Source organism: Cynocephalus volans, chromosome 13, assembly GCF_027409185.1.
Source record: "Cynocephalus volans isolate mCynVol1 chromosome 13, mCynVol1.pri, whole genome shotgun sequence".
Lineage (NCBI taxonomy): Eukaryota > Metazoa > Chordata > Mammalia > Dermoptera > Cynocephalidae > Cynocephalus > Cynocephalus volans.
Window position 1 is genome coordinate 19455234 of NC_084472.1, and position 12010 is coordinate 19467243.

General features: G+C 32.4%; 1 protein-coding gene and 1 pseudogene across 1 annotated transcript in view; both read left to right on the forward strand.

The window, feature by feature from the left end:
- The window catches only part of RBBP8 (RB binding protein 8, endonuclease), a 74321-nt gene extending 63903 nt beyond the window's left edge, over window positions 1-10418 (forward strand). The window contains exons 15-19 of the mRNA XM_063076784.1: window positions 408-551; window positions 2233-2302; window positions 6276-6372; window positions 8526-8667; window positions 10298-10418. Of these exons, the coding sequence (XP_062932854.1) occupies window positions 408-551; window positions 2233-2302; window positions 6276-6372; window positions 8526-8667; window positions 10298-10395 (551 nt within the window). The 3' untranslated portion in view covers window positions 10396-10418. The remainder of the gene's footprint in view (window positions 1-407; window positions 552-2232; window positions 2303-6275; window positions 6373-8525; window positions 8668-10297) is intronic.
- LOC134362106 (large ribosomal subunit protein eL34-like) lies at window positions 2457-4117 on the forward strand (annotated as a pseudogene).
- Window positions 10419-12010: the final 1592 nt, after the last annotated feature.

The following is a 12010-nucleotide window of genomic DNA, read 5'->3' on the forward strand; positions in this document are numbered from 1 at the left end:
ATTCTTTGTAAATGTACAGTAACAACCTGCACTTGGGTGTTTATTCTTGCCTCACACACAAATTGTAAGAATTAAACTATATTGTAATTGAACTATATTAGGAAATGTCTTTAAACACTTCATTACATACATTACAGTTTGTTACCTAGTTACATTCACCGAATTAACACTCTTAACATGACAGCTTTTGACATTCGTAGATCTTTCACACATGTCTACATACATTCTTATTCACTTAAAGAAAACTCTTCAAACTAAGGTCTGCAATCCATATTGTAAGAGTCATCTTTTAATGTCTTTAAAGACCTCATCACATTATTTTGTGGCAGTTACTACAAGTTTAACATTGGTCTGTGTAAAAAGCAAAAAGCTTGCTTGTTGCCCTAAGCCAATGCTCTTTCACATAGATGGAGAAAGAAAAGTGAATGATAGCTTAGAAGATTTGTTTGATCAGACAACGCATGAAGAATATGAATCCTGTTTGGCAGATGGTTTCTCCCAAGTAGCAGATGAAGAGGAGGAGTTGTCTGCCACCACAAAGAAACCAAACAGTAAGGCTATTTTCTCTTTAATTATGGTTTCTCAGTTACACTGAGTTCAGTAAGTTAAGTCATCAAGCTAAGTAACAGGCTTAATGAGGTATATTAGTAATTAAAGTTTTGTGTTTCTTGTATAAATTTCTTTTTCGGTTATTTTTTTTATTGTGAAATAATTTCAGACTACTATAAGAGTTCCAAAAAAATAGTTCAGAGGATTCTCCTATACCTTTCATTCAACTTCCCCTTATGTTAACATCTTACATAACCATAAAATATTTATCAGAACTAAGAAATTAATCTTAGTTCAATACTATAAATTTCTGTATAATATACACATAAAGTTTATAAAATTTTTGTCTTTCCCTTAATCAATAATTAATTAATAATTATAATAGAGTAAAAAAAAGTTTTGCAGAAAACTTAGACTCATTTTCTGCGCTGAATGCTTTATCTTACCAAATATGGAACTGTATATACCAGTGTTAATATTTGTTTCATTAGAAGCAGTACTTTTATAATGGGTAGCAATCAAAAGAATATTTAATCAAAACTCTTAAGTAGATAATCTGATAGAAGGTTAAAATTCTTGTAAACATCTCATTTTCTTACTGTGAGTAAAACGGGGAAAATTTTTAATCTTAATGGAAAGATGGTTTTATGCTGGTTTAAATGGACATAACCTTTGCTATGGCACAAACTGGTATTAGATCATAATCTATCAATGATTATGCTTTGCTTGTTTCCATCTGGTTTTTTAAATGACAGCCCTTAACTCAAAGTGAATGAAACTTTAGCCAAAGATGCAGAAGAAAAGGCTTTTGCTTGTTCAGTCCATGGGGGAAAAAAATCAAGTAAATTTTGTAATAAAAATTTACAGCTGCTCAATATACTTTTATTTCCAAGAAAAGTCTTTTGTAAATTGGTTTCACTTCAAAGAAAAAATATTCTTTCACAAAGGTGTATTTTTTAGTTTCTAGTTTTTGTTTTTGTTTTTTTTTAAAGTTACTTTTGACACTGACCATCCCAAAATTTCTTCTCATTTAGCTTTTGTGATAATATTGCACTGTTCTTTTGATCTTTGGCAACTTCTGTTTCCTAGACTACCCCCAAGACTCTGTCTTTCTCCCTCACATCTCATTTTATCTCACAGCTTTTGTTAACCACCTCTGAAAATTATTCCAAATCTGCACTCTAGGTTTAACTTCTCTGACGAATCCCAGTCCTGCACTTCGGAGTAATTGCTAGACACTTTTGTGTCTCTTCAATTTAAACTTAACATGTCTAAGCCAAGTTCCATTTATTTCCTACCAAGTTATCCTTCAGAATTTTTATTTTCCCAATCTCACATGCGTATAATTTGGGGCTTATTTTCCATTTATTTCATGTTCTCAAACCCTGTATCACAAAGTCCTACCTAGTCTTCCATCATAGGAAAGAGAAAGTTTGGGGAAGAATGTCAAAAGCTCAATTGGAAGTGTTTATGTAGTTGATATGTGTCAGCACCCTCTTCATTACACAGATGAAAAAGAAAGAAAAAAGTAGTTGGAGAAAATATAAATGAGTTGCCCAGGAACCTAGAGTACGAAGTCCAATAAAAATTGAAGTTTTGATACATGTCATTTTCTTCCAAACAAGCTAATGATTTCTCATTAGGTTCTACATTCAGTTTGTGATATGCTTGTTTTGTTTGTAGCTCATGGTGATAAACAAGATAAAGTCAGGCAGAAAGCATTTATGGAGCCGTATTTTAAAGATGATGAAAGGTAAGTTGTTCTTGATTAACATTAGCAATGTGATTGGAAGTACAACAGAGCCATCTTTCTTTGTCAGAGTATCACTGAGGTGCTAAATTGCTGCTTTGGTTAAAATAGAATCATTTACTTCTGGTCATAACAAAAAAGGGACTCAAGCATAAAAATGACAGTTTTTACAAATAAGGCAATTTTTACTGCCGCCACCCTTTTTTGACAGTGGTAATAGTTATTTTCTCTGCTTTATTATAACATATTGTTTTTTATTATATTTTATTTTGAACTTTGGGAATTAATTAAATTGTGTACTCTCACTTTTATGTGTTATAAAACTTAAGATGGTGAGCTTGAGTTTGTTATGCTTCAAAATTATCTTATGAGAATTTTTAAACCTTTAAAAAAAAACCTTTAAGCATCTTGATTTTGAACCACAGTGCTACTTGCTGCCTTTTATGCAAAGGTTGCAAATTCTGTTACTTTCAGTCACATACTACTCATTCTTAAAGCAAATTTAAGATATGGTAATTCATTCAAAAAAAAATTTTGTGCCTTTTTTAAGTTATGATATTGGCAAATTGACTCACTCAATAGGTAAAACTATTCCTTTTACTTTTATTTCTGTTAAGAATTTTAGAAATCTAGCAGGCCAAGAGATTTTTTTATTGATTCCTGTGAGACTCTAATAGATAGGAGCCATCATTTTGTTGTTAAATGCTTAATTCTTTTCCTTTATTTACTAGTTTTCCAAAGAAATAGTAGTCTAACATTCCAAATGTGACTAGGTAGTTTTTTGTTTTAAGTGTTATGATAGACTCATGGATTTAAGTAAATTTGTGTTTCAATCTATTGCAGTTATTATCTTTATAGATGCTCAGATTGACCCATCTTTACCCAGTGGAAGTCTCTTTGAATGGACACTACCCTACTCATCTTTCATAGCTTCCTTCTGGTATAAGATGTTCCAGGCTGTCTTGTTCACTTCCTGCCATAGGCCTGAAATCTGCCATTTCTCCAGGATCCCTAGTTTCTCTTAGAAATGGTATTTAGGCCATAGTCTGGCCACTAGGGTTGCTCATTGCTGTGGTTAGTCTTGTTTCTGGAACTTTCAGGTGGATAGAGTTAGCAGTAAGGTTTTTTGTTTCATTTCAGTTTTTAAGATAAACTGTACTCATTCATAGTGATAGCTTCAACTCAAATTCAGGACTACAGGATATTTATGTGAACTCCTCTGTCTTATATCTGTATTTACTTTCCTGCCTACTGAAATCCCACTTATCAATGCTACCAACGTAATTCCTCAATTTATTTTATTCCACAATACTCACAGAGTAGTCTCAGAATAATACAGTACTACCACCAATAATATGATTAATGAAAATAGTTTAAGACTTTTTATGTTCTCTTTGTCTTTAAGATATACACTATTAGAAATGTACAGTCAGGTCTTCCGGGGATAGCATCTAGAGGAACTCAGAGTGGTCCAGAATCTGACATACCATTATAGGCTTTCCTACAAACACAGCCTCTAACAAAACTAGGCTTTCCTGAACCCCTGTTAATAGAATTGTTTACCTTTATACTAAGAAGTTTGGGAAAGCACCAAAATCTGCATGTGGCATGTGTCCAGGCAGACTTCAAGGGGTTCGTGCTGTGAGACCTGAAGTTCTTATGAGGTTGTCTAAAACGAAAAAACACATCAGCAAGGCCTGTGGTGGTTTCATGTGTGCTAAATGTGTCCATGACAGGATCAAGCATGCTTTCTTTTTTGAGGAGTAGAAAATCGTTGTGAAAGTATTGAAGGCATAAGCACAGAGTCAAGAATCTAAATTTAAAAAAAAAAAAAAAAAAAAGAATCTAAATTTAGAAAATGAAGCATTTTTGAGTAATAAAAAAATCAAAATGCTTAAAAAGTACAGTCAAATCACTGTGTTTTAAAGTCACTTGGGATAATTATTTTCTGTATAGTTTTACCACTTACTCAGTATGCAGGTTTGTTTTATTTTGCTTTTGATTTTTTTTCTTTTCATATTTAATTCTTTTGAAAATTATATAAATATGTACATTGTGCCAGAGGCTACGAACAAGGTATGTTCCAACAAATATAGCTTCTGTCTTCATCCCCTGAACCCTATTAGCTCCCTATCCCTATAGGTAACCATTTGTTTAAAATTTACGGGTTTTCTTCCATTAAAAAAATGCAAATACATATATATAGTTGTACTCTCTCCCCTCTTACACAAGTGGTAAAATGTTATATGTACCTTTCTCTATTTTGCTTTTTTCATTTAACTATATATCCTGGAAATGATTCAAATTGTATATAGTGATATTCCCTATTTATTTTTTGCTGTGTAGTTTCATAGTAATGGACACTTGGGTTGTTCATAGATATGCTAGCATACATAGTGCTGCAATGAATAACCTGGAGCGTTCTCTTTTTATATTTTTGCCTGTGTGTCTTTGGGATAGATTCCTAAAAATAGGATTGCAGATGAAGAACTGTCATTTTAAATGCTTCATGTTTAAAAATGCTTCATTTTTTAAAAATATATGAGCAATAGTTTTATTTATTCTGAAGCTGTTAGATAGCAGGAGAAACAGGAGGTGGATAAAAGTGTAAGGATGGTAAAGTTCTCAGAATTAGTATGATTGCTTTCCCCTCTGAGAAACTAGCAAACCCTGGGAAGATAGATTGTGTTATGTCAGGGCCAGGAAGCTTTGTAACCTTTCTGGTGATGCTTTGAGTTCTGCTGCAGGTACCAGTCTGTTAATAGATTTTCTTCTACATTATAGCACACTACAGAAATGGAATAGATACTACTTGGAGGAAAGGATATGGCCAAAACGTGTTCTACGTAAGCTTAGGATTCCATAAACTTTTTGAAAGAAAAAATAATTTTGGCAGTATTTTTTATCTCTTTGTCTCCCTTTTTTAATTCACAAATTGCTCCAAGATTGAGGTTTTTTGGGTTGAAATAAAAAAGGAACCTATAACATCCTCTGAAGTAAAAACTTTTCTTTTGAAGGAAAGTGCTTGCCAACTGGAGGGGCATGTAATCCAAATACCTCAAATGAGTAGATGTGCTACCAACAAGTCATTTTAAAAATCAGTTTTTATAAGTCAGACTGTTGAAGGTCACTGGGGATGTTTCTATTATGAACAAATATATATTCCATTACATAGTTCTTCATTATAATAATATCATTATAGTAAGTTCAAATTTTTCTATATTAGGCTTTTTAAAGCAGGATACAAGCGTATTAATTTTTTTTTAATTTTGTGCTTCCTGATTGCTTTTCTTCCCAAAGTACTCCATAGCATTTTAATTCATACCACATTATGGCATATATAATTCATCCATACCTCAGTGGCTTTGACCCTTCCTAGGCTGCCAGTGATTCACAGTAGGATCTGATCCATTTACAAGAGCAAATGATAATTGTGCCTAATGTTTTGAAGAGCTTATGGTAGGTGGAGGCAGCAAAAGGTAATGTTTCTTTTAGACAAAATGTCAAATGGCATACAGCAGATGAATTTATTCTTTAGGGAGGAAAGGTTAGCCCTGAAATGTGGGTTCTTAGTACTGGAAAACAGAAGCACTATTATTTTTCTTGGTTATGTTACACAATACCAATTTCTGAGTTTAATAATAGTGTTTATTTTTAAATAGGTTATTATATTTTACTTTCTAACCTAATTATTATTTTTAGCCAGTCAGAGGTAAAATAGGAAGTAATAGTTATCTCTTTTTCACTTAGAAAAATATGCCCATAAAAATATTTGGCATATAGTAGGCATTTAAGAAATATTTGATGAAGAAATATTTGTTTTCTAGCATACTGAATAAGCATTTCAAATAAAATGAATGAATGTTTTGAGATTATTTTTCTTCTGACCTCTAACCTTTGTTAATTTAAACCCTAAACCAAAGATCTTTGTAGTAACAAATAGATTAATTTAAATTTAATTCATTTTTTCTCCCAGAGAGACTAGCTTACAAAATTTTCCTCATATTGAGGTGGTTCGGAAAAAAGAAGAGAGAAGAAAATTGCTTGGGCACACATGTAAGGAATGTGAAATTGTAAGTACTGATAGAAATACTGTCCAATTGTGTTATTTTAAGTATGGCTTTACAGATTATAACTGCATGATTTTATAAATCACAGATACAAACCTTATTTGTATCTAGAAATGTTGTTTGAGCCAGGAATAACAGAAAGAATAGAGAGTATATTGGCTATGACCTGAGACATGTAAATAGATGAAAATGAAAGCCCTCGATTTCTCTTAGATGAAGCGAATCTGGAGCCTAAACTCTAGTTCTTATGACCAGTTTAAGACATTTCTGCCATTTTTCTTTCCTGTATTTATTTGCATTAGTTTTTCCTTCTTGTTTTGTTATTGCAAAGGCTCCTATACACAAGCTGTTTGGGGAAAACTTTGTTATTTCAGTTGGAAGCTTTACTATAACATTTCTTTCACCAACACTCTCAGGAAATTAGCTATACTCGTAATTGTTTGTTCATTTGTTTGAAATAACTGGTACCACCATAAGGTCTATATCATTATCCTTCCTAAACAAAATAATGAATAAGCTTTACTTCATCCTTAGAACACTTATGTTTTTCCTTTTATACATTGCTATCTTGAATGTTGAAGTAGATACTACTAATTGTCCTATTACTAAATAGTACCAGGCAGGTTCTGTGTTTTCTTGAAACATGCTGTTTTTATTTCTTCTCTTGCTGTCCATTAGCTGTTAGATACACCTGCCTCCAGTAATTTACTTCCCCTTTTAAATTTTCTTTTTAACAACTATGGGCTAGAAAGTTTGACAACCAAGCACATATAAAATTACATGTGAAATTCTAGGTGCTCTCCTTGTCTTTATATATATATAAAAGCTTTATTTTTTAGAGCAATATAGGTTCACAGCAAAATTGAGAAGAAAGTAGAGTTCCCATATATACCCATCCCTGTTCTCCTTTTCTTTTCATTCTTGTCTCTTCACAGTATACTTTTAGCACAGCGATGAATGATCTTTTTTCCCTTAATGATCTTTTTGGAATAAAAGTTAAATCATGTCATTCCTCTGCCTAAAACCCTTTAGTGTCTGTCCATCTCACTAAGAAATAGAATCCAAAGTCCTTATCAAAGACAGCATAATCTGGCACCCTGCCTTCCTCTCTGACTTTGTATTCTACCACTCTCCCACTTGCTCACTGTGTTACAGATCCACTAGTCTACTGTTGTGAGAATGTTTTTTCCAATAAACCATGATTCTCTAAGGTCATCCCAAAGCCCAGACTAAGGTAAAAAAAAGTCTTATACTTAACGGCAGTGGGAATGATGAAAAAGATACCTGAAAAAAGTTGTTTCAGAGATTCTCTAAAGCCTTTAATCTTTGTAAAATAAATATGTATTTAAAACCTTTACTTCAAATTTAAATTCGAGTCCTAAGTCTGTCACTTTCAAAAGGTGATATCTTTGGTAAATTATCACTTTGATTTTCAGTTTCTGAAGTGTAAAATGGAGTAATTGGCTGCATTATGTGATAGTATGATTTATGTTCCATAAAACTTTAAACTACTGCTTTGTTTTCTTTAGGTCTAGAGCTTGAAGACCTGTACAGTTTTTACATACATATCTTATCCTTGTTTGCATGAAGTTCAAGTTCTTTATGATCACAGTGGCAAAAAATAGTATGCCTTTGATCCTAATTGAAAAATACAGCTTAAAGGAGGAAGTCATAAAGCCTACAACATTCAAATCTAAATTTTTATTTTAAAAAATCTCTAAAGATAGGAAAATTACTTTGAAACACATGTGTTATATCCAAATAACAATTAAGAAACAAATTTTTGTTACTGATCTGGCAAACATGAGGAGTTTGTACCAGTATATAAATCAACTATGTCACAAAACACACTGTAAAGTTCAGCTGGCATTTTTTTTCATTTCAAGATTTTATTACTGAAGGAAGCAATATATTGATTTACCTTGTCATAAAAGCTTCTTTTCTTATCTGTGAAGCAAACATTTCACAGACCTAATTACTATTAGTAAGTAATTGTCTGTAAGTATTAATTACTAATATTATCAGTGAGTATTAAGTTTTCTTAGAATGCTGAATATTTTAACAAATAGCTTTTTTAGCTTCTAGTTTATAGTCAATAATCATAACACCCCATTTGTTAATCCTAAGTGAAAAAACTTACCAGTTTTTATTATCAGTATTATGCAGATATGCCTGCAGAAGAAAGAGAAAAGAAGTTGGCTTCCTGCTCCAGACACCGATTCCGCTACATTCCACCCAACACACCAGAGAATTTCTGGGAAGTTGGTTTTCCTTCCACTCAGACTTGTATGGAAAGAGGTAAGAGTATATAGATTGTTACATTTTAGAATTAAATTTTTTGATGTTGTATGTGCCCAAGTCTAAACATTAACCTTTTTGTCCATGGTTCTCTCTGCCTTCTGCTACAAGTTGGGTGCTAGTTTTGTGACATAAAAACATTCCAAAAGATGAAAGGCTTTCCTTCAATTCTCCTAGTAATTTAATGGGAATCAAAGATTGTCTATAATCACTTTAATGTGATTATATATGTATTATCCTGGTTTGTCATTCAAATTTCAGAGAGCAGTTTCTCTTTTATCTTATATATAGTGTTCTGAAATCCTCATGTCATATAACTATCTCTAGGGCAACATACTTCCATTTCTGTGCTCAGGCTAGGACGATCAATCTGGACATTCCCAGTCCCCTTTGGGCAGTGTAATCATTCATAGTCATTAAGGTCTGAACTTTTTTGTAACCATTGGTTAAGATGAAATTAGAGAATGTACTCTTCCATTTTCTAAAGAATTTTAATTCAAAATCATACTAAAACATAAAGGATAAATCTTCACATTAAATATGTACAATTTATTGTATACCAAGTATACTTCAATGAAGCTGTTTAGAAAAAGCCACAAAAGCTTCTGTTAGTTAAGCAGGAATTTATCTGAACTTTTTAGTATTTTTTGCTGTTCTCTCCATGGTCTGAAGACCCACCCGGTTATAGGCTAAGTCTTGTAGTTTAAATACTGAGTTTTATGAAAATGTGATTTGTTTTCTGAGATGTAACTGGAAAATATAGCAGTGTTTAGAATATTTACAATTTGACTTTTAGGTTTATGACAGATTTAATTAATTAGTAGCCTTTGGGTCTTAGGCCAGTATTTGTAAGTTATAAACATCTAAAATTTTTACCCACAAGAAGATATAATAATAACATTGAATAAATATCAAAAGATAAGATAACCACCTAGAATTTCAGTTCAACCTTGCCATCTTATAGTAACTCTTCTCAATTAAGAGTTCCTGTGATCCAGCTATGTGACAATAGTGGTGGGGAACCTTCCTCACTTTTAAAGAAGCTTGGTTCTCCCCTGAAAATTACATGACTGGAGGCACTTTAGGAGAATAGTCTGAAGAGTGTAGAGGTGTGTCATCTAAAGAAATAGCTACTGCAAAGAGTCTTTTTGATAAGTACCTGGTATTTATCATAATAGTAGAGATCGTGTTTAGCCATTTTCCCATTTGCAACCTATTGGAGGCAGAATAGGAAAGTGCTTAAGAGCTCTGTTTCTGGAATTAGATAGAGCTTGAGCAAGGTACCAGCTCTTCCACTTCCTAGCTTTGTGAACTTGAGCAAGTTATTTAACTTCCCTGGGTCTCTTTTACCTCATCTGCGAAATAGGTATAGTGGAAGTTACTTCAAAGGAATGTGAGAGTGTCTGAGATAATGTACATAAAGCATTTGATAAATGTTTGCTGCTATTATTTTTAGTATAAATGAGGAAACTGATGCTAAGTAGTGAAATTATTCATCAACATCACACAGCTAATAATAAGACTCACCTAAGTTTATAAGGCATCAAATAAGGTAAATCTTTACTGGATATATGCTGAAAGAAATGTATGTTGCAAATATAGTCTTCTAAATTTATAATTTGTTTTTAAGGTTACATTAAGGAAGATCTTGATCCTTGTCCTCGTCCAAAAAGACGGCAGCCTTACAACATAATGTTTTCTCCAAAAGGGAAGGAGCAGAAGACATAGATGTTGAAGCAAAAACAGGATAGAGGACAGTTTTTCCCTTTTTAGTTATTTATAGTTAAAGTTGGTATTAAACCTTGATTTTTTTGATCTTCTGTAAATTGATTTATAAATCAATTTTTTATTGAAAATGTTTCTAAATGACATTTACCTACCAAACAACTATTTAAAATGTGGATGTGTTTATGTTATGTTTTCTTGCTTTTGCACCTTTAAAACAATAAGGTGCTTTCACTTTGCACTTGAACTTAAGAGTTGTTTATTTACTTTATTTGGCGATACCTAATTACAAATCTGAAAATATGAGAGTTATAGTCTGTGTTTTGTCACCTTTCAGGTCTTTTGTTCTGTCTTCCCTTGGTATTTACATTCAACAGTGACTTCATGTTAATCATTACAGATTTTCACTCTCTTAATGAGTTACTCTTCTGAAGGTCATACCAGTGCCTGGCATTTAATGCTTTTTTAAAAAAAGGCTAAATTTTAATAGTCTTTTTAACTCTCCAGGTTCTTAGTTTTGTTGAATTGAAATGAGGTACTACTCTGTAATAAATTCCTTTCGAAGTGTTCACAAATATCAACCTTTTTTTCTTTCCCATAGACTATAAATTAACATTGTCCTCTGATCTTCATAACGTTCTTGCTCTTCACATGTTTTCTTTCCATTATACTTTTTTTTCTGGTGCAGTTTTCAAGTTGAATTTGAGTTCATTTCTGCCCATGTGTTCAGGTTCAGTTGTATTGTTTCTCTGGATTGACTAATGTTATGAACTTCCTATTTGGCCTCAAAATAGAGTTCTCTATTTAGCAACTTTCTATTCCTCTAGGACCTAGTGTCTGAGTTATTAAGATGATTGGTCATATCTGTCACCTTTTCTAACAGCATTTTATTAGTATCTTTTTGGTGTATTTCTTTAATCCATATCTTGACAGTATTACATAAGCAAAAATATAAGACACTGAATGGAATGCCTCACTAAAATCTAAATAGATACAATCTTTACTTCTTAGAGTTCCTAAAATATTCTTGCTTGTCGATCAAGGTTCTCATGTGAATAAATTGCATTAGTTTGTGTTCTCACAGATAGGATAGGAAAAGATATTACATATATTGATTATCTGCTATATGTCAGACCACTTATTTACATCGTTTGGCTCTGAATATGATTCTGAATTTTTTACAACCCTATTATAGCTTTTTTTTTTTTTTTTTTTTTCTGGCAGCTGGCCAGTACACAGGGATCCTAATCCTTGATCTTAGTGTTACAAGGTGGCTGTAACCAACTGAGCTAACTGGCCACCCACAAACCCTATTATAGCTTCTATTCAGCACTTTTCTTCCCTTCCCAAATAGTTTATCCTGTGTGCTATTTTTGTTCTCTGCTGACAGTCAACCAGTCTCCCAAAAATAATAGCAACCATTTATTGGTCACCTACTGTATGCCAGGAACTGTGTCATACTCATCACAGATTTTTTTTTCTTATAATCCTATGAACTTCTCTGAGGGTACTTCAAAAAGCTCATGGAAAAATGGAATTAAAAGATCATACAGATTTTTTCATGAAATTTTTGAAGTACCTCATATATCACTTAATAATGTTAAGCTATAAAAAAAAT